This window comes from Alosa alosa, chromosome 17 (assembly GCF_017589495.1).
Source record: "Alosa alosa isolate M-15738 ecotype Scorff River chromosome 17, AALO_Geno_1.1, whole genome shotgun sequence".
In the NCBI taxonomy this organism is placed as follows: Eukaryota; Metazoa; Chordata; class Actinopteri; order Clupeiformes; family Clupeidae; genus Alosa; species Alosa alosa.
This window is the reverse complement of record NC_063205.1, coordinates 9,622,192-9,642,585: the sequence shown is the minus strand read 5'-3', so window position 1 is coordinate 9,642,585 and position 20,394 is coordinate 9,622,192. Positions and strand designations below refer to the sequence as shown.

At 40.5% G+C, this 20,394-nt stretch overlaps 1 protein-coding gene and 2 long non-coding RNA genes across 5 annotated transcripts; 1 reads left to right on the top strand and 2 right to left on the bottom strand.

Moving 5' to 3' along the window:
- The first annotated feature begins 4,203 nt into the window (after positions 1-4,203).
- LOC125310147 lies at positions 4,204-6,083 on the top strand. Its single transcript, XR_007196245.1, has 3 exons — positions 4,204-4,349; positions 5,641-5,736; positions 5,993-6,083. It is a non-coding gene; the product is annotated as an uncharacterized LOC125310147 (long non-coding RNA).
- On the bottom strand, positions 5,740-13,977 carry LOC125310146. Of its 3 annotated transcripts, XR_007196243.1 has the most exons (5): positions 13,886-13,977; positions 13,599-13,653; positions 7,321-7,826; positions 6,515-6,659; positions 5,740-6,278 (listed from the first exon to the last, which is right to left on the bottom strand). It is a non-coding gene; the product is annotated as an uncharacterized LOC125310146 (long non-coding RNA). The 3 variants fall into 3 exon arrangements; XR_007196242.1 differs by having other exon boundaries at positions 6,515-7,826; XR_007196244.1 differs by lacking the exon at positions 7,321-7,826.
- Positions 13,978-14,281: 304 nt separating this feature from the next.
- Positions 14,282-17,729, bottom strand: rad51ap1 (RAD51 associated protein 1). The gene is made up of 9 exons (XM_048268306.1): positions 17,267-17,729; positions 16,807-16,856; positions 16,544-16,670; positions 15,907-16,013; positions 15,726-15,794; positions 15,442-15,579; positions 15,167-15,343; positions 14,900-15,067; positions 14,282-14,764 (listed from the first exon to the last, which is right to left on the bottom strand). Exons 1-9 carry the CDS (start codon positions 17,281-17,283, stop codon positions 14,637-14,639), a joined length of 981 nt encoding a protein of 326 aa, XP_048124263.1. The 5' UTR covers positions 17,284-17,729; the 3' UTR covers positions 14,282-14,636.
- Positions 17,730-20,394: the final 2,665 nt, after the last annotated feature.

Sequence of the window (20,394 nt, the reverse complement as noted above, 5' to 3'; positions counted from 1 at the left end):
CCTAGTTACTCTCCATTGGCTCCCTATAGTAGCCAGAATTAAATTTAAATCTCTCACTTTGGCCTATAGGACACTAACTAGATCTGCTCCTAGTTATTTTAATTCAATAATCAAGCCTTACATCCCCAACCGCCCACTGCGGTCTTCTGGTGGCGTATGTTGTGTCGACCAGTCATGAAAACTGGGTCTAATTCCAGACTCTTTTCTTCAGTGGTTCCATGTTGGTGGAATGAACTGCCCAGTGCTCTCCGTTCCTGTGGTAGTTTTGGATCGTTTTAAGAGGGGTCTAAAGACATTCCTATTCAACATATACTTAGTTGTTTTAAGCTTATGTGTTATGGTTTATATAATGTTGTTTTATTTTAATTGGGCTGTTAATTAATTTGACATTATTGTTTATTATTGATATTCTCCTTAATGTAGTCTTAGCATGTCATTGTTTTTATATTATTGATTGAATTGACATTATTGTTTTATTATTGCCTTTCCCCTTTTTTTACATTGCTTTTTATTAGGCTATTGCTTGAATTGATATTATTGTGTACTACAACTATTCTCCTTACTATATTTGACCTACATTTTAATCTGTTCCCTGTTCATTTTTAAATATTATTATGTTGTTTTGTATTTATGTGTCGCTTTGGACAAAGGCGTCTCACCGACTCTACTCTGCTAAGTCCTACAAGCAGGGCCAAGCAGGAAAGACCGATCGGCAGAGCCCCGGGAGAGACAAGCTGGCTTCTCTGGACCACCAATCTGTACCAGGTGCGACGGCCTGGAAGTATGCAGTGGAGGGAGCAATCAAGGTCCCCAGCAGTGGTGGCAGCAGGTCCAAGGTGGCCAAACCAAAGTCAGCCCAAATTATCATCCCCTCCCCCATGGATGCCACAACACTTACTTCAGACCTGGATCAAGTCTGGCCCCGCCTCAACTGAGAGGCAACCACTAGGGCTGTTTTTTGAGGGTGGTAAGGTGGTATTGATTTGCTCATCCTTCTCGTGTGTATCCTTACATTCTTGACGCTAAAGGCCCGGATCCACCCAAACTTCAGGAATATTTGGACACACAGGAGGTATTGACAACTTAACAGCTAAGTTACCCCTTGCCCTCAAACTGAAGCCCTTCATTAGGCCTACTGGCTACAGGGTCAAGGATGATGCTTGATTTGTGTGTGTGTGTGTGTGTGTGTGTGGTCCGGAAATGACAGTGCTATCACACAGCTGAGGTTGAGTAACCTCCTGGCTCCCAAATTAAAAGTGCTCACCTTTAAACTTTAAAGACCAAAAACATCATGTCAGTTGGTAACCTGCTGAATGACAACTTTGCAATGGTTTGTAGGAAATTAATTGGATATACACTTTGGATATTCGGCCACCCCTTTCTAAATTTCATACCATGCTCCTAATGTTGCACTTTAGTAGACTACTCATTGTATTCGACATCTTGAAGATATTTCAAATATATTAATGCAAGTATATTGGTGCAATATGATGAATATGATTGGTGCAATATGATTGGTGCAATATACTTGGGTCCCACCTAAGATGAAATATTGAGTGCAGGCACACCTTTGTAAAGTATTTCAGCCTGTGTATATTACCCACAGCCTGAATTAAATCACTGAGCTGTGTTTCTAACCTCTAAATTTGCATGAATGTACTTGTCCATCTGTTTTTAACACCCAAGGGAGCCGATCTTAACCCTTAACTTTCTCACTGTAATTCTGTCATCTGTTGCAACTTTGCAATGATTCTTAGGAAATTAATTGGATAAATAATTTAACCAAACCTTCCTACCATGCACCTAAAGCAGAATTATAACATTGAGTGCGGATCACTTAGAGGGATCTACGCACCTTTGTAACATAATTAAGTCTTCCTTTATCACCCATTCTCTGAATTGACCACTGAACCACTGAGTGCGGATCATTGTTTTTGACGTACGCACCTTTGGTTTATATTATCAAAAATAGCATAGAATAATAGTTAATCGACCTCTAAAACTGAGCTTTGCATGGATATATTTGAACATCTACAGTATTTAAACATGGGAGTAGATCTTATCCCTCATATTCTCACAGTAATTCTCTACTAAAAATGCAAAGAGTACTGCCTAAAATTCCAGATAGATCATGATTTGCTTTGAAGTGTGAGGGCTCCATCTAGTGACTAGTAGAAATGCTCCTGACCTGAGTGATTGTGACATGTTATGATGTTATAAACAAGCAGCATCATTGACCTTAAGCTTTTACCACCCCACACTCCTAAATAAAATAAAAAATAGACCAAATTTGACCCTCCACAGCATTGGCATCCCCAAATCAAACTTTGGCTCATCCTCGCCTCTGCCACATACTGTATTGTACTTACCCAAACTGCCATCACATTGGGACTTTGCCTACAGCACTGCAGATAATAACACCTAGACTGCGCCTGTTGGGCCCCTCTGCGCTTGACCATCATGACAGATTCAATGGGACCTGCCCATCAGTCCCCCACAATACCCCCATCTCTCCCCATGGCACCAGCCATATAATTCACTTAAAATAACAGTTCCCCATAGCCACCCATATCCCATTCTTCCCTAATAAATGACGAGCATGCAGTTGGTGGCCATGTGTTTTTCTTTTAGGTGACTTTGATCACCTCCTTCCTTCTGGTTTGATCCCCTATGAAAAATCGGATGTCGGTATTAGCAATGCCTGTACATATTGTGTGTCATACATATGTAATTATATTGTGTGTAAATGTTTATTGATACCGTATTTGCTCATCATTGTCAATTGATTGAATTCATTGATTGTGTCTAAATGGATTTTTAAGCCACACAAGGCCACCTTTAAATGAACCACAAGTTCTTTCAATGGAAAAGTGCCTTGTTTAACCTGTGCAAACAGTTGTTTTTAAGGGCAGACTTGGTACATAGACCTTTTTGAAATGGTAAACTATGCTGCCAAATGCAGATGAATTACTACTTCATGGTAACTCAGGTAACAGCACAGGTGCTGTTTTATGAATGTGGAAATTGAATGTGGTTATTTATCTGAAGTTGGTGGAAATCATAATTCTGTGTATGTTCCGTAATGACAGATAAAATGGTTTCTGGTTATTTTGTGTTTTGTGTCCATTTTATATGTTTTCATGTTTTTTTTGTTTGTTTGTTAATAGAAAGCATTTTATGCCTGTCTATTGTAGTTCTAATATTTTATGGGCTTTTTTAGGGTTTCTGACCGTAAATGATTTTTACAAAAATCTCCTCAGCTGACCGCATATCTGAATGTAATGTAACATTTATAGGAAACATTATTAGGAGTCAGATGTTCATTTTGACACAATTAATCTGTTGTCAACATTATGATATTCAACTAGTATACTACAAAAGATGTCACGTGTTATTTACTTTTAAATTAGAGGTGTGAATGAAGCACTTTGTGATAGAAACAAGTTGTTCTGTATAAGGAAGTCAGTGTCTGGACACGTCTATGTTTTTTTCTGTCTCTAACGTTGCTGCTTAACATGAATATGATCTTTATATAAATAACAGTTTATAAATGTTGTCCTCCATAGTGGCCTCATTTTATTTACAGTTTTTTCTCAATTGCTTACACACCATTACCAGGCTTATGAGCTAATATTTTAAAACAAACAGTTTTCTCATTCAGAAAGCACTGGCATTCACTATCATTAAAGGGGTCATAGAATGCAAAACCGAGTTTACTTTGTCATAGATGAATAGTGATAGTTCAGTGGGTGAAATGGACATACAGAGAACTTCAAAACCCCACCGACACTTCCTTCCTATGCAAATCTCACAATTCTAAACTCCCGCCATAAAACGGGCGAATCCGAACGAAGCTGCGAGTTTACGCAAACTCGCAGGTGGTACCTTATTTGGCTCTGGCCTGTACATTTGTCACGCCTCAAAATTTACATACAGACCAGCCCACTGGTGCTCTCAGCCCAGGAACGTGAATGGAGAGCGAAGATGAGACAAACACTAGTTTAGCTGCATGCTCGTTTACTTCCACAGGAATTATAAAGCAGAAAGCAGACAGTTCTTCAAGGATATCGAAAATGAGCCACGGTCGTAAATGCAGTGTTCCAGGTTGAAACTTAGGCTACAAAGAAAGCTGAGACTATAGTCTTCCCAAGGATTCAAAAGTTCGAGGGGCATGGATAATGTTTTTCTACCAGAAGAAGATCCCTGCAAAGTTCGACACTGTTATTAATTTGCAAAACATTTCACCGAAGGCAGTTTTCAAAACCTTGTACAGTTAAGCAGGATTTGCTAAGCTGCTGTTACTGAAACGAGGGGCTGTTCCGACCGTAAGGTCATCACAACCGCATGCTGTAAGTATTATTTGGTCGCTAAGCAGTTATTAGCCATGCTAACGTGTATCTAGCAAGTAGAATGTGTGATTTAGTTCATTAATTGGCAAGGCTATTTAATTTTCCTGTGTGTCATTCGGATAAAACCTGTGTTGTCATGTTAACCTACATTTTACTATGCATGTTTGTCGAGATCTCTGACAGGTTATGTTTTCAGCAAGATACAGTAGCTAACTGAAGCTGAGTAACAAGATAGTTTGGTTGCTAAGCTGTAATATAACCCATATAACACATACGTTTTTGACGTCAGAAGTGGAAACAACTTCACGTTATCAATTCAAATGATATCTAGTCGATATGTAGCCAAAGATTGTTAAGGCGGAGCAAGATACTTCGTCGTAGTTCATGTCTATGGGCGTGAAATGGGGATCGAATCCTGTCTGCATAAAGAGGCGTGTCGATGACGTATTGACGAGCGTAAGTTGCAACCGCCAACAGCAGCGGCAGAAATAACCGGCGCACACCTGATATAAGGTTGATTTTCTCCAGACTGGATTGCTCAAAAATGCTAAAAATGTACCTGAAATGTTCAGAAGGGTTTGAGGATCATGAAAATGTGCCCGAAATTCACATTCCTAACTCTATAGAACCAAGACCTTAGCATATGTGGTGAAATTCTGAGCTATGCCCATAGACTTCAATGGAGCAGTCGCTGCCTCTGCTCTGCATAAAGGGGATTTTGGCCCCCCTCTCGTGCGATCCGGGTTCCCGGAAGTGGCTCCTGATGAAATATCTTGCTCCGCCTTAACAGTCTTTGATGTAGCCTGGGTGTTCCCATGCTGCCTTGCGCGTGATTTGATTCACGCTGCTAAGGCAGCCTGGAGACCATGGAGCAAATTTTCGCCTGAGATAGGGACCAATCACAGAACAGGGGGGAAAGCAAGACGATGATGAGCTATGCACAGACGCATTTGATAGACATCCGTGGCACCCAATAAACGGATCTGGGCATTTTTTTCAAATACGAGAAAATGAACGTTTGGTTCCCAGACCACATCTCATTGAGAAGTGGTGGCGCTAGCCAGGCTAGTCGATGTGTTGAAAACCGTGTTGTCTAGATACAATGGATTTATTTGCACGTTCTTATTTGAGAACATTACAAGAACAGCAGCATGCCAAACAGATGCTCTAAGTGTGGCATCTTGCGGAGCTTAGAATATTAGCAAATGCTTTTGCTGTGAGTTAACAGCTTGGTGTGTGCATGCAAAAGTGACTTTCACTTGTGTTACAACATTTCTGTTGTTTGGTTTAGGTTTTATCTAGCAGCCATGCACTTCAATGACAATGCTGAGTCCCCACAACAGAAGACAGCCAAGGAGAAACTATGTACAGACTTGCCAAACAATTTGTAAGTTTAATAAAAATATATGTTTTTATTACAAACAACAAATCAAAATGTGCAACAGTATAGGCACTAAAAAGAACTTATCGATTCACACACAACAGGCTGTCTTAGACCTGATGCTACTGGTGTCAATCATCATCAGTACTGTAAACAAAGCACAATGTTCAGGGCCATACAATTTGTTTATTGTACAGTATACAGCCTACAATGCACTGTATTACAGTATCCAATATAAGTCCTTTTTCTTGTCCTCTTCGAGATCATCAAAGACCCTCTTCCTTATTGGGATGCCGTCCAGCGGATTCCTGTGCCCCAGGACTTGTGTGCTCAGCTAGACAGACCTTCCATGGAGGATGCTGTTGCTGAACATGTGTCACGCGGTTCAGTCGAAAAGGGGTCTGAATCCAACGTACTGCCCTGAAGTATCCGGAAGTTCCCTCCATATGCGTAGCACCACACACAAGGGGATCATGACACGGACGCTTCTTCTAAGGAAACCCCAGCTCCTGCTCACAAAAGACCTGTAGGCCAAGTCACTTCATTGCCTGCAACGAGAACAGGGTGGAAAAGCACATTTTTTTTACTATTTATTTTTTTATATTTTACATCAGAGTATCACTGGACGATTGTTGAAAAAAAATAAATAAATAAAGTTTATCATTTTGTGGTGTTGATCAAACTGTGTTTTTGCAATATGCTGAACCAATAATGAATGTGTATTGGTTAAAAATATTTTATTTATATTCTGTAACTGCTAACACTTGTATCAGATTGTCCTCACCTTTCCATTCCTCTGATTCTCAAACGGCCATGGTCAGCTCAGTAAATATTCATTGCATTTTGCAAAGAATATAGAGGCACGGATTGAGGCCATGATGGGTCATTCAGGTCAGCTCCTCAGGAACCTGGGTCATTCTTTTAATAACCTGTAAAAACAAACATAATTTCCCTGCTGTTATTTCGTAATTTTGAATGAGCAGGTAGCACAAAGTAGCAAATGTCTCCAGTTTTAGTTACCAGAGTTGTAAGATCACATATTAGGCTACTACAGGGAAAGAAGGTAATAATCTCAATTAGATGTCAGCAGGATAGTTACAAGATTACATTACACTGACTGTACCTACTGTATTTTAAGTAGCCTACTATGTAAATTTCCCCTTGGGGATAAATAAGTGTTTTTGAATTGACACAAATTGGCCTAGTAATATTTTCATTGACTTCGTTTCACTTCAGCCATAGGCTACAAACTGCACAGAGCTCCTGCCCAGCTAACTGGACGTCCCGTTGTAAGATCATACATTACTACATGGAAAGAACGTAAAAACCTCGATAATCAGATGACTTAATCAGCAGGATAGTAGTTAAACGAGTACATTAGACCTACTGACACAAACGTAATATTTTCATTGACGCGAGCAGTAGGCTACTCGTTTCACTTCAGCAATAACGTTATAGCCTACGAACTGCACAGAGCTCCTGCCCAGCTAACTGGACGTCCTGTTGTAAGATCGCATATTACCACTACAATAATGTATGTAACTCCTAATCAGATGACCTATGACCTATTCACCAGGAAAATATACTTACTGACTAAAACGAGTACTTTCCTTGCAAGCAGCACTCCTTTCACTACAGCATAGCCTGAACTGCCCACGACGGGCTACAAACTTTTCAGCTAGTTTCTAACTGGACATCTTGACAAAAATTGCACAAGGGTACAAGTTGTAAAACATTTGTTTGTGTGCAAATGAATAACTTCTGTTGCTTACAATGCTAAAAACGAACCTAATACAATGTTTAGCTTAGTCTACGACACTAACGTGCGAGTATTACAGCTAGCTAACTGGGCTACGAGTGGCAAACTCAAGTAAATGACAAAACTTAGCACTCTGAAGTAGTCATTTCCAATCTATTGGCGACTGGTTGCTCCTCTATTTCAGATTCTTCCTTTGATTCAGGCTCAAATATGCTGTTCAACACCTGTCTCCATAGTATTTCCACCTTGGCTGTTTCAGTGAGTGCTGTCGGCCATGTTTGCCTCTTTGCTCCGGAGCTTCGCTCGTTGTAAACCAACCAATCAGCACGCAGGTCATCTAAATATTCATGAGCATACCATAAAAGGAAGAAAACCTCTTGTTTCATTCTAGGGCTTTTAACCAGGCTTGCATTAGGGCGCACAGAACAGCACATATGCCATTTTCAGCCCAACCAATGTTACACACCCTATTCAGAGACCTTAAGGACCAGCACAAAATACCCTATATCATCATTCTATCACCCCTTTAAAGCCTAAAGACAATGTTGAATTTTGCTACAATTTATTTCAAAACCGGATTACTCTGGAACAGCTAACTATACGGGAATGCATTACACCTCTGTGTTCGGTAAGGTCTGCTGTTTATTCTGATATATGGTTTGTCATGTGTTGCGTGAAGAAGAGTGTGTAGGGTTATGATATTCCACCGAGACGAATGGATGTGGAGATGGGCGCAGAGAACAATTATTACATCTCTTGAAGTTATTTTCCTCGCGAACTGTGTATCACAGCAAATAGTGGCTAGCCAGCACCGTTTAAAAGCTGAGAAAAGGCTCTTTCATGTGACACATGTGTGATGAGTAACCTACTTCTCGAGGAGTTCAACAGAGACGAATGGGTGAATTTGGACGCACTTCATATGCCTTGTAGTGAAGTGAAGCTGAAGCGCTGCGCCATGCTGCGCAGGAGATTGCGGCTGACTGGTAGTTATTATAGGTAACTTCAAATCAGCGCGATTTACCCTGGCTACTGCACATTACAAGATCTGTACGGGATGATCCGCAGCACTGAAGTGAGAAATGATTTAACTCTTTGTGTAGCGCATGTAAGCGCTTTTTTCCCCATTTCAACCTGAATATTGGTGGGGACATTTCAGTAGTAATTTGACATTGGTGTGGACACGTCATTCGGTCCACACGCAAATCTACGCCCCTGTCTCCAAAGCCCTCAGTGGTTACATAGGTGACCTACTAATTCCGTACAGCGCTCCAAGATCACTTAGGTCTTCATCTCAGAATCTTCTCTGTATCCCCAAAACACGCCTTAAAACCAAGAGCCTTCTCTGCTGTTGCCCCCCAACTCTGGAATAGTCTACTTAAGTCCTCTCCAACCATTGACTGCTTTAAGTCTAACTTAGAGACTTTAATTTTCTCCCAAGCTTTTAATCTACCTTAATACCCCACATACACACACTCTTTATTCTTTATTTTATTTTTGACTAATTTGTTTATTATTTTAATTATTTATTTATTTCCCCTCCATGTTATATTATTATTGTTGTTGTACCATTGTCATTGTTTTATGTTTGTTTGTAAGCACTTTGGTTCAACTCAACTGATTTTAAATGTGCTATAGAAATAAAGTTGACTTGACTTGACTTGACTTGGTCGTTTTTTATTTAAGGGCTTTCCAGAGGAGCTTTAGTATCTTTAGTCATATAATACTTGACCCTCCTTTGCCAGCAATAATATAACCCTCCAAAAGAATTGGGGGAAGCATAACCCTCCCCAACAATGTTTTGATGCCTTCTGTACTGATCTGCACTTGGCAAAGATATACAGATAGCCATGGTTTTTACAATCATGACACACATGATTTAACCTCATGCTTTCTCATCTTTCTCATCGGGACCATATCATAGCCTTTAGCCGAATATACTACTAAATGCAAATGCTAAGTCTCTATGTGCACTGTTCAACTTCTCTTATAATGTACATGTAGCCAGTTGCATTCTCGCTCTGTCTGTCTCCTCCTGCTTACCTTACACACTGGTCTCTAACGAAGGGGGCGGGGCAGGCATGTAGCTATCCATTCATTCAGATCCTGGTATTAGGCCATGGTATAAAGGTGCCTAGTAGGTCGGACTGTCTTCCTCTCTGTCTCTCATTTCGGTTTGTCCCTGGGTTTCACGCAGGAGCCAATCGCCAGGTATGTTGCAATTTCGCTGCATTGGTTAAGCTAGTCATGCCTAGTTTTAATACTTTACTCTTTCCATCTGTAGCTCTGCGTCTCCTTATACTCTGCTGTGGCTGTATGGAACCTGACCTGTCTAGCATTAGATAACTCTCCCCTGCAGGTATGCATTTCCAAATATTTATTATCTCCCTTTATTAGCCTTACGGAGTCTTAATTGCTCTTTGTTTATGTATGCTTGCAGCTTATGACGACGGCACGGCGTGTCTGTTTTAAGCGTTCTTTAGGCCTGGCTAATCAGTGACTGCAAGTGTTTTGGTATGTATGAAACCGGAATGTTGTAGCTTTTGGTGTGGCATTTGAGACACTTTGATACACTGTAAGTGTTGACTATTTGTTACAGGTAGCATGGCTTCGTCAAGTTTGCTTGTTTAGTGCGGTCACGCTGCTGTCTTGTCCATAGCATTAGATTTTACTTATTTTTGTGTTTACGTCATCACAGCTCCTTCGTGTCGCGGTAGCTGACCTGTTTGTGTTGCTCTTTGCTTGATTGGGATTTCCCAGGCGGGTTTGTGTTTGTTTGTTGTTTGCTGGTCTGTTTTGCTTTTGCCTTTAGTGTGTGTGTGTGTGTGTGTGTGATCGTGTTTTCTGAGTTTGTGTCTGCATGCCTAGCTTTTATCCCAGCGAGGATTATTTCCCTGGCTCAATAGCTTTACATCTTTAATTGGTATAACCTACATGCTGGTGTTTGTGGTTGCTGTGCTCTTTTTTTTTATCAGTTTGTGTTGACAGGCCTGTGGGTTATCTTCGGCCGGGTAGCTAGTCACCTGGTGGCGGGCTTGTGAACTTCACTTTGGAGTGTACTATGGAATATCGGTGGTGGCTTGCTGTGACAATGGTGTAACACTTTTCTGCAGTGAGAGTGCACGTGTGGACACTTTCCTTGATAGTCTGCTTCCCCCCCATCCAGGTAAGCCCCGCCTGCCAGTATAATTTTCTGTTTTTATTTTGGTGTGTGCAACATTCCCAGCTGATGTATTAGAATTGCTTGTGCTATTTAACTCATGTCATGCATCCTACACGACAGTAAAAAGAGACACTTTATTTTAGTGTTCTTATTGTATTTTTATATGTTTCTAACCCCTGCCAGTTATTTTCAGTTTCAGCAACAGCTCACACCACACTCCTTCCTCCCCCTCCCCAACAGTGCTTTCAATAAAGGGACATTTCATTTGATTGGAATTCACGTGTCTGCCTTTTTGTATTTGAACCTGTGCATATTGATGACTAAACTGGGTTCAGGATACCTGGTGTATTGTTCTGGAGTCCATGGGCATTAGGTCCAGGGTGGTGTAGTCGACGCAAACAATCTCCACTATTGATCCGGTCACATACAGTTGGGAATATTACACTGGTGGTGATAAACTGGAGGATGGCCAGGTGAAAGACAGACGCTCAGTGTCTCTTGAGCTCTACTGCCCCAGCTGCCAGATATTAGAAATGGGTAAGATCCTATAATATTGGCCCTTAGGTGAGACATGCAGACGTAATGGATCAGAAAGAAGATCTTTTAGTCACACAAGCACAGCAGGTGTCTCCCATGTCACCCCAACAGGCCAGTCGAACCCCAGCCCACTCATCGAACAAGCAAATGCCCTGCAAGCTGTCCAACACCATGTACAGCATTTTGGCTTAACACGCGACTTCTGGCCCAAACACGGTGTAAGTGACCAGTCTGCATTCTCACGTTCTGACGGCTCTGTCAGCGGCCACCTCATGGAGCTAGGCTATCCATTCGCTGGCCTCTGTCCATGGGCCGGGTGGACTGACAGCCCGGTCTGGCTCCGTGTCAGCCAAGTAAGCAGAGAGAGGTTATGCAGCCTCCCAGGGCACTCCGAGCGTGACGACTGACAACCTGGCGCATGTGTGAGCAAGGGCTTCTGTTTGGCAAAGCTGAAATGAGTTCTTAAGTGTGTACTTGGAGCTGAAGTGTTTTAAAGAAAGTGTTGTAGCATCCAAGAACAGAAAGAAATAAGATATTCGGCTCTGGTGGGCAAGATTACTGTGAAGATGATGCGCCATTGCATTGCTGAAAGACTGCAATGTTCTATGGCAAGCAAAGTTCACAGAAGTGGGTATTATTATTATTATTATTATTATTATTATTGGTGGGGTAGTCTGGCCCAGTCACTTTCAGCTCCGTTAACTCTAGGGATACAATGTGGGCCTAAATGTTCCCCAGGGCGGTTTGGCCAGGAAGGCCCAAGCCACAGCCTGTGTTCCCCTTTAGAATAATATTGTTCACTATATAACAGGGGTCTCAAACTCCCGGCCCGCGTCCGGCCCAAGACCTATGGCAAAATAATGTAATCCGGCCCTTGAGGGTATTTTTAATTGCGACAAACAACGATACTGATTAAAATAGACGATAGATCCAAGTACGGTGACATCTCATTTGTACTCTCCTTTTAATTGCTAGACATCCAGAGCTTGATTCAAACCAAAATCGCTGCACAAAGTTTTCAGGAAATACTTGTATTACATGCGAGAAACTCGAAGACGTGCGTTTGTAATGACGCGGAAGCGATGTAATAGTTTTGCACAAATTGAAGCAGACATAGCAGGCCTACACCAAATGTTGAAAAACGTTCACGTGTGATGAAGTCTTGGGTAGGCTATGTTATTCACCTATCCTGATTCTGAAGGAGATCCTGGTGGAGATTATAATCGATCGTCTATTGACAGTGATGGTCTTGGTGTGAATGGATGCGTTTTTTCGTGTATACCACGGTGTCCACTAAGCATACCATGCTTATTTCGACCCTCTGCCCAACATAGCTTGGAGGTTGCAGTGTTAATCGTGATGATAGTGTCCGTAATGGACGTGGTACAGACAGCAGGGGTTGTAGAAATAGGGCTCTGAAGAACTACAAAGTCACCCGCGATAAAGGAACTGATTTGACCAGGATACTTTATTATAGGCCTTGTGGTTATAGGCTAATAATAGTTTACTATTGTTGGTATACATCTTAGGTGTTTTCCTGTTAATTTGTTATGTGGGTAATATGACAAAAAAGTGGCCTAAATCTGCTCAAATATGTTCATCCAGTATTTACTGAAAGGTGCATAATTTACTTGCCATCCAAATTAGATGGGTAAATTTACCCCCTTCATAAACTTTTGTTTATACTCAAAGATTTTAACATTTACAGTAGGATTTTATCTCTGACCACTTTCAAGCCATGGCCTTTTGAAATTTTGATATAAAAATCCAATGGTTGCTTTCTTAACCCTGACGCCTAGTTTGCCAGGTTTAAAACAGTTATGAGAGGAAAATATTTTTATTTGGTGTGAAACAAACACATAGGCCTACCTGTTTTTATGCTTTTTTGTTTGTTTTTATAATTTGTATTCATATTTATTTAATCATTATTTTATTTATAAGCTAAGGTTGCTAGCACAGGTGTCTAAAAATAGATAAAAAGTCTTGCATTTTCTGTTTGTAGTTTTGTGTTTGAAAATACAGTATTTGAAAAAAAAAAAAAAAAAACCATTGTATTTTAGGAAATAGCCGTTCTTTTTTTGTATTATTCTTTAACACTGATGTGGCCCTCCCACGAGATGACATTGGCAGAAGTGGCCCCCGGCTCATTTGAGTTTGAGACCCCTGCTATATAAGCTATAATCATAGTTTTTCCTTATTGCCTATTGATAGGTTCTTTTTTTAGCCCAGCCATATAAAATATTCATATTCTATTTCATAGTTACATACATATTCATATTCTATTTCATAGTTACATACAAATCACTGACAATATGTGCAGCATTAGCCTACATTTCGCCAAATTGTTGGTCAGGAAAGTCCATTCCTATTTCAACCATTTAACTAAGTGTGCTTTTATTCACATAGGCCTACCTTGCTCAGTACTGGCAGGATGTCTCGGTCTTTCGGCTTTCTCGCAGTTTTACGTCTAAAATGAAACAAATGTTGTTAATGTCTTGGGCGACCGTCATTTCAGCTAGGTTATGGCCATAACATGAACTATTTAGGCTAATTCATTCACGTCATTGGGCTTATATACTTCAATGTATTTGAACGTGGACCTGTTTCACGGACATCCACCTAGAACTTAATTCTCAACGAGATTAATATTAACGTCATACCACAAATATTCATACTAGGTTAAATTATAACCTCCTCACCTATCTGGGGGTCGTTCCCCGAGATTCCCGGAACTCATGTTTGCCTTAGAAGATAAGTCTTATTCGGCATATGAGAGTAGTCTTGCTCATGAAAGCGACAAAGCTACAATGAAGCAATCTCTGAAAGGCTATGGATTACATTTGATATGCCTCCAATGTCATAATGAACCGCGCGTGACGTCATAAAGCAATTGACAATCCAACGTCAAACGGGACCTTTGGGCAGAGCTCTGGGCCGAGTCTAGCGTTCTAAAGCAGTTGAGTTAGAATTCCAAGTCGTCATTATCGGTATCATTCTAAATGCCAAGCAACACAATTTAATTTCGAACATCGAACAATGCATCACACGCCTGGGAACTGTGACCTTCATGTTCATAAAACAAGATTGCAGACTTATTAGAGTTTTTGACTCAAGTTAATTTTTAATGTTCCATTCCAGCCAAATGTACAAGTCACTAGAAAAAAAAAAAAAAAAAACACTGACATTACCGTAGAAACATATTAAATTCAACATGCTTTTAAAATAAATGGTATTAAATGAACCGACAACACATACTGTACAAAGTTTGACATATAGACGCCTGGAAATTCTTTAGGAATCCAGCAGAGGGAGCCGCTATGTTTCAATACCTTTGTTATTACAGCGTTCAATTGTGTGGCTATTAGAGATTAATCCAGATGATGGTTTACTTATGGGGGCATAAAGTTCTGTAGGCTGTGTTTGAAATATCAGAAGACTGGATGCCAGCCATCAGTGAGCCGCAGCATTTGGATGAAGGGGTTTCACCCTGGCCATACGGGAGAGTCCTAAACGTAGGCCCTGACCGGGAGACTTTACTGCAGCGCCTTGAGAAGTACTAGGACTTCTTCCAATATGACCTGTAGGCACAAATACAAGTAAACAAATTAAATCACATCTTTCAAATGCTGAAACACCTGCCTAAACTGGGAGGCATTTCAACTCAATAACAAGTATCTAAGGCCAATCATTTAATGATTTCCCTCTAGTTTTACCTGGAGGATTCCACTTGGGAATTCTACCTCCAGCTGGACTTGTGGAGAGTACAGGGCTTGACATGGGGGGAGTAGCGGGGGTTTTCTTCAGGGCGGGTGCAGTGTTGGTTGTAACTGGACTTAGACTGATGGTGGGGCTTGCCAGACCTCTGCTGCTGGAGGGAGTTGCTTTGATGGGAATGAAGTAACACTTTAGGTTAAAAGGGACACTTTGTAATATGTATCTTGTACAGTATTTCTTGTATCTGTTCCACCTTTGAGCTTTACCTGTTGTTGTGGCTGGTGTTTTAGATTTGGTAGCCTTAGGGGTCTGCTTTTCCTTCTTTGGAGGGGGTGTTTTCTTGTTGCCCTTGCTCTGTTTACTCTTTTTCGGCCCTTTCTTGATGGTAAATTCCTCCTCTTCGCTCTCGTTCTCCTCACTGAAATCTGATTCACTCTCTGAGTCTGAATAAAATAAATAAAGCATATCACATGAGTGACTGAAAGAATATAGGTAGTCTCATTTTTTAATCATATTCAGAGGGGAAAGAACAGTCTGCTACCAGGTGTGTTTTGTGGGAGGTAGTCCTCATCTGCAGCACTATCTTTATCTTTCTTCAGGGAGGACTGTGCCACGGAAGCAGCCTTCCTTTGTTTGGATGATTTAGGGGATAACTGCTCATTTGTGATATCATTTAGCCCTTGGGGATATGCATAAAGGTAACAGAAATCACTTTTATCTTATGAACTGTGTAGGACAACAAGCACTTCCTGAATAGACTACAGAGTTCATGCAAACACTGCCTCTATGCACAAACAAGTGCAAGATTTTTTTCTCTCTCGTTACCATGGTTTTTGCTATCCACACTGCAGTTGGACAATGGTGGTGCTGAGTGTTGGGCTTGGTTCTCATCAACTGTGTGAACAAAACAAACACACACAATGGGGAAATCGGTATACACACATAACACAGAGAGAGAGAGAGCGAGAGAGAGAATACACAAAATAACTACAACTTAGATCCCAACCTTGCTGACCGAGTCCCTCCACTGCTCTCGTTTCAGTGGTCTGAAGCATTGAAAGTGTGAGAGCTGCTTCTAGGTCCCTTTCATAGAGTTTGTCAGACAGAGGTGTCCTAAAATGTAAACATGATGAAACACATCACCCATCTCCCACAACTATGGACACCAAATGTATAACCTTGTTATAACATTAATCATTCCAGAGAAGAGATGTGTTTGAATTCAGTTTAGGGCAGAATCAGCTGGAAACTCCAAGCCTGATGTTGACTTTCAAATGCACATCATCGTTCCGCTTCACTGATCCTATGACGTCAACTTTACCAAATGTTTGACTAACCTGGGTTGTACAGTGAAACTGGATACAATCAAGTTAACGTGATAAAAACACAATGCTGTCATGAGTAAGCTGAGTTTCACCATGCAAGTCACATGAAAGATGCACTAATGTAAATTAATTTAAAAAATGTACATCCACCTTAAGGTTTTGTTTCATAAACAAGCGCTGTTTATACTGCAATATGACACCACAAACATTAAGCATGACAATGTGATAAAATGTGTTGGATATATTTTTTGAAGAGTTTTATCATCTAGGCTAATTATTCATTGATGGTGTTGTAAGTTACTATGCATATCACCGTACCTCTCCTTACGATCTTGAATAAGATGTCCATTCTCCTGGCTCGCGGATTTGACAGTTGATTTTTTTCTCTTCTCAGCATCTAGTCGAGCCTTTTTACTAGCAGGGGCCTTCACAGCAAAGTCCTCATCTGAGCCAAAGCGAAGAGTTTGTGCACATTAACGTTCCTTGCAGTTTTATGTCTAAACAATGCAACGATGTATTATTACAAGCATAGTGCACTAAGTATCGAAATCTATAACAAAATGAAAAGTTAGTTAACATACCATCATCGTCTTGAAAATCTGTAACGTTATAATTAATTTCCTTCCTGTTCCTGTTGAAAATATTCACACAACAGGAATATGTCACGAGTGTTGGTTGGTGGAAATCAATATTAACATTAACGTTAGCAATAACTTCTATCGTTATAATTTCTTTGGTTAACACATCTGAAAAGATGAGAACTGATGGTCCTCCGCTCCTAGCTACAAGAAGTTCAGTTGTTCTAGCTTCTAGATTCTAACAGTTTATTGTCTAATTCAATTCAAATGCAATTGTTTGTTTTGATAATCATCAGCATCAGCAAGTAAAGCATCAATAAGCCTCAGTATCCTAAATAATAATCAATAATAATCAGATTTTTAACATCACCTGACTGACTGCAAGAGAGCAGAATATATAGATGAGTTCAATTGTGTTACGTTAAGCGCTAATGTTAACTATTTACAGTTACAAGTCACACACCTCGATGGACGTTCCATAGCATACCATAGCACGGAGATTTCCACTCAAGAAATATTCCAAAATAACGATCTAGTGCTAACGTGAAGTGGGTTTGTGAGCGAGCCCCTGATGTAGTTGTAGCCTAGTTAATGTTGCCAAACAGACATAATAGCAGCATGCTACATAACGTTACATATAAGGCAACCAGTAATGAACGTTAAGAAATAACGTGATGCTAGTAACTTTACAACATTGTCATAGCTGTTACACTAACGTTAATGTCAATGTATTAAAATGAATAAATAAAAACCAGTAGACAACCGTCAGTAGTCTTTCTACATACAAACTATTAAAACACTAAAATACCCCTATCTTTCTTTTTGCTGTCCTACAAATAGGTCATTTTTAAAGATTTCAGTCGCGAAACCTATGCGGACAAAACCATAACAAACCCGCCTGAAACTGAACTGAGTAAATTTATCTGATCATTCAACATGAAGATTCCAGTGTAACGATAGGCGTATTTCCCAAAAATCAATCAAATGAATTACAATCACTATTTGTGACAAATGTCTGGTAGCCTACTGACGGACATTCATCAAATAAATAATATACATCTCTCGATTATTAGGCTACCCTCGTCATGAGGGTTAATTTTGATGTGTCGTATCTGCTGCTTCGAAGTCAAAAGAATACACCCGCGTAAAAACTACTCTGGCTTCAAAGCAGTGTTGCCCCCTATGGTTATAGGTCAATCAATGGTCCACATCTATAATCCATGTAATCTTTTTTTTAATTAATATTCAGAAGTTAAAATTCGTCAGACATAATTAAACAAAACTGAGTAAAAATGGACCAATTTATGGCTATTGTGTGATTCTGACCCTGCTTTAATTGCCTAAGGCTTTCTTTTTAGTTGCTCAGACATAGGCCTAGGCCTAGCCTAGGTGTAAGTCCGCATGTTCTGCGGATGTCAAGCGGTTGGGCCCTATATTATTTGAACAACATAACTGGACATTTGGAACTCAGGCTCTTCCAGTGTTCTCCTACACTCTGAAGTGCCTTATGAAGTTTGTCAGCTGCAACTGTGCAGGTGACTGTGACACTCTCAGGTGCTGCTGTAAAAAAACAAGGAGTCAAATGTATTTCTGCTTGTTGGAACTGTCATGGTAACTCTTGCCAGTACATCAACCAGCCAGATGATAACAGGAGTGAGGGAGTGCAGGGGAGTTGGATAAGGTTTGTTAAATTTTAAACCAATTAAGGATTATTTGTTCAATAAAACCACTTGTTATGGATTTTTTATGGATTTCATTTCATTAATTTTTACTCAAAACTAATGGTTGGGATAGATTCAGCACCCCTAAAAACCCCTAGTCAAAAGCTAATATTGGTAAAAAAAATTCATTATTTTCGCTTGCTTTCCGCAAACTTGATGGGCTCTCCAGGCGTTTCCCGAGGATTTGGCCGTGGATAAATTGGGAAGTGTTACTAGACACCTATAGGAACACATAGTAAAAAAAACTATTGGTAAGAAAGCCTAACTGTCCCTAACTAATAGGCCTCACTCTGAGCTGGTAGCCTACACTCTTTCCATATGTCTGACTGATGGCAGCCTACATTGACCAGCAGGTCATTTTTGTCTCACAGCCAGAAACCTATTAGGTTTCTACTTGCCTTTCATGAAGTTAATTGATTGATTGTGATTGATTGTGTGATCCAATAATGGTGCTAGAATGGTCAGACTCAATGAATGTAGACAAATAGGCTATGTCTTTTTTACAGTCATTGTGTTAGACTAAAACTTTATTATGGATACGTTACGCCAGCAGATGGCATTGTTTTACCAGACACCGCTGGGCAGAGGAATAGGCTATATGACCTGCTAAGTGACATGAGAGTGACACGTCCTCAGGCCGCCCACGCTCCGGAAGCAATCATGGCTCCCTTATTTTTCTCTCTGGATATTGGAAGGGCACAGTTCCCCAGTTCTGGAGGGTTGTCATTTGCCATGATGTAGGTGGGTGGCTGCTGGGTTTAGTTGGTCACGCCGAAGACCTGGACAGGGTTGTAGAGCAAAGGCTCATAATCCTAACGTCTGTAGTTACTGACAGAGACCTAAAAAGCCTTGTGGTCACACATTCCTCCACTCCTACAGTGCTTCCTACAGGCCTGGACCAAAATATCAATTCCTTTCATTTGATGTCTGGAAGCACAAAGGTGTCTAAGCCATTAAGGTGATGAAGACTCTTATGTTGAAGACATCTTGCTTTGCCAGCCACGAGCCGTGCAATACAACAACTTGAGTGTTTGATAAATTAAGCAAAGACCGAGTTTTCTGACGTCTGGACATCTCTGTTTACATGATTATATAGTGCCTCTTTTGCTCTATTTTACTCACAGCAGGAAGTAACACTGGAGAATGTACATAGTAAAGGCAGGAAAAACACACCCACACACCACACTATAGACACCCAAACAAAGTCACATGCTCATAATATTTTGGGCGAGGAGAATGTACACCACGGTGGTTTCTTATATGCTATAGCAGATCCCTAAGGTGTAGTCTGCAAATAAAGTTTACACGATTCAGAAACCAGTCTGGAACCCTCAAAAACCCACTGCAGATATCTTCTAGATGTCCCACTGAGACATTTAACAATTAACAATCTGTTTATTTATTTATCTACAAGTTTTTGGGCAGTTGTGATGTCATTTCCTGTGCGAGGCAATCAGTGTTCTGGGAAGTGGTTTAGGGTGATGCATGTATGAGTCTTTCATCAAAACACACACTGAGATTGGTGCAATCTGGGGTTCCTTGAGCTACACATGGACATTGTCTGTTCTGACCACCATGCTCTTATATGGCCATTCTATTGAAATTTTCCTGTCCATTTTTTATGCATTTCCTTGAACACATAACTGTCATTTTTATGCCCTGTTTACCATCACCTAAAGGTGCGTTCTTAAGTGTCTTAGCATTGAGTACACATTTAATGGTCAGTTCTAGAAATTTGATTCTTTTCAGAATCCATGACAGAATCACAAGGTGCAGGAAAGAACAAACATTCAATCCAATCTTATTCAAAGCACCTCTCCATACATCCCAGAAGTGAGTCTTCACTTAACTGTGCACCAGTGTGATGATG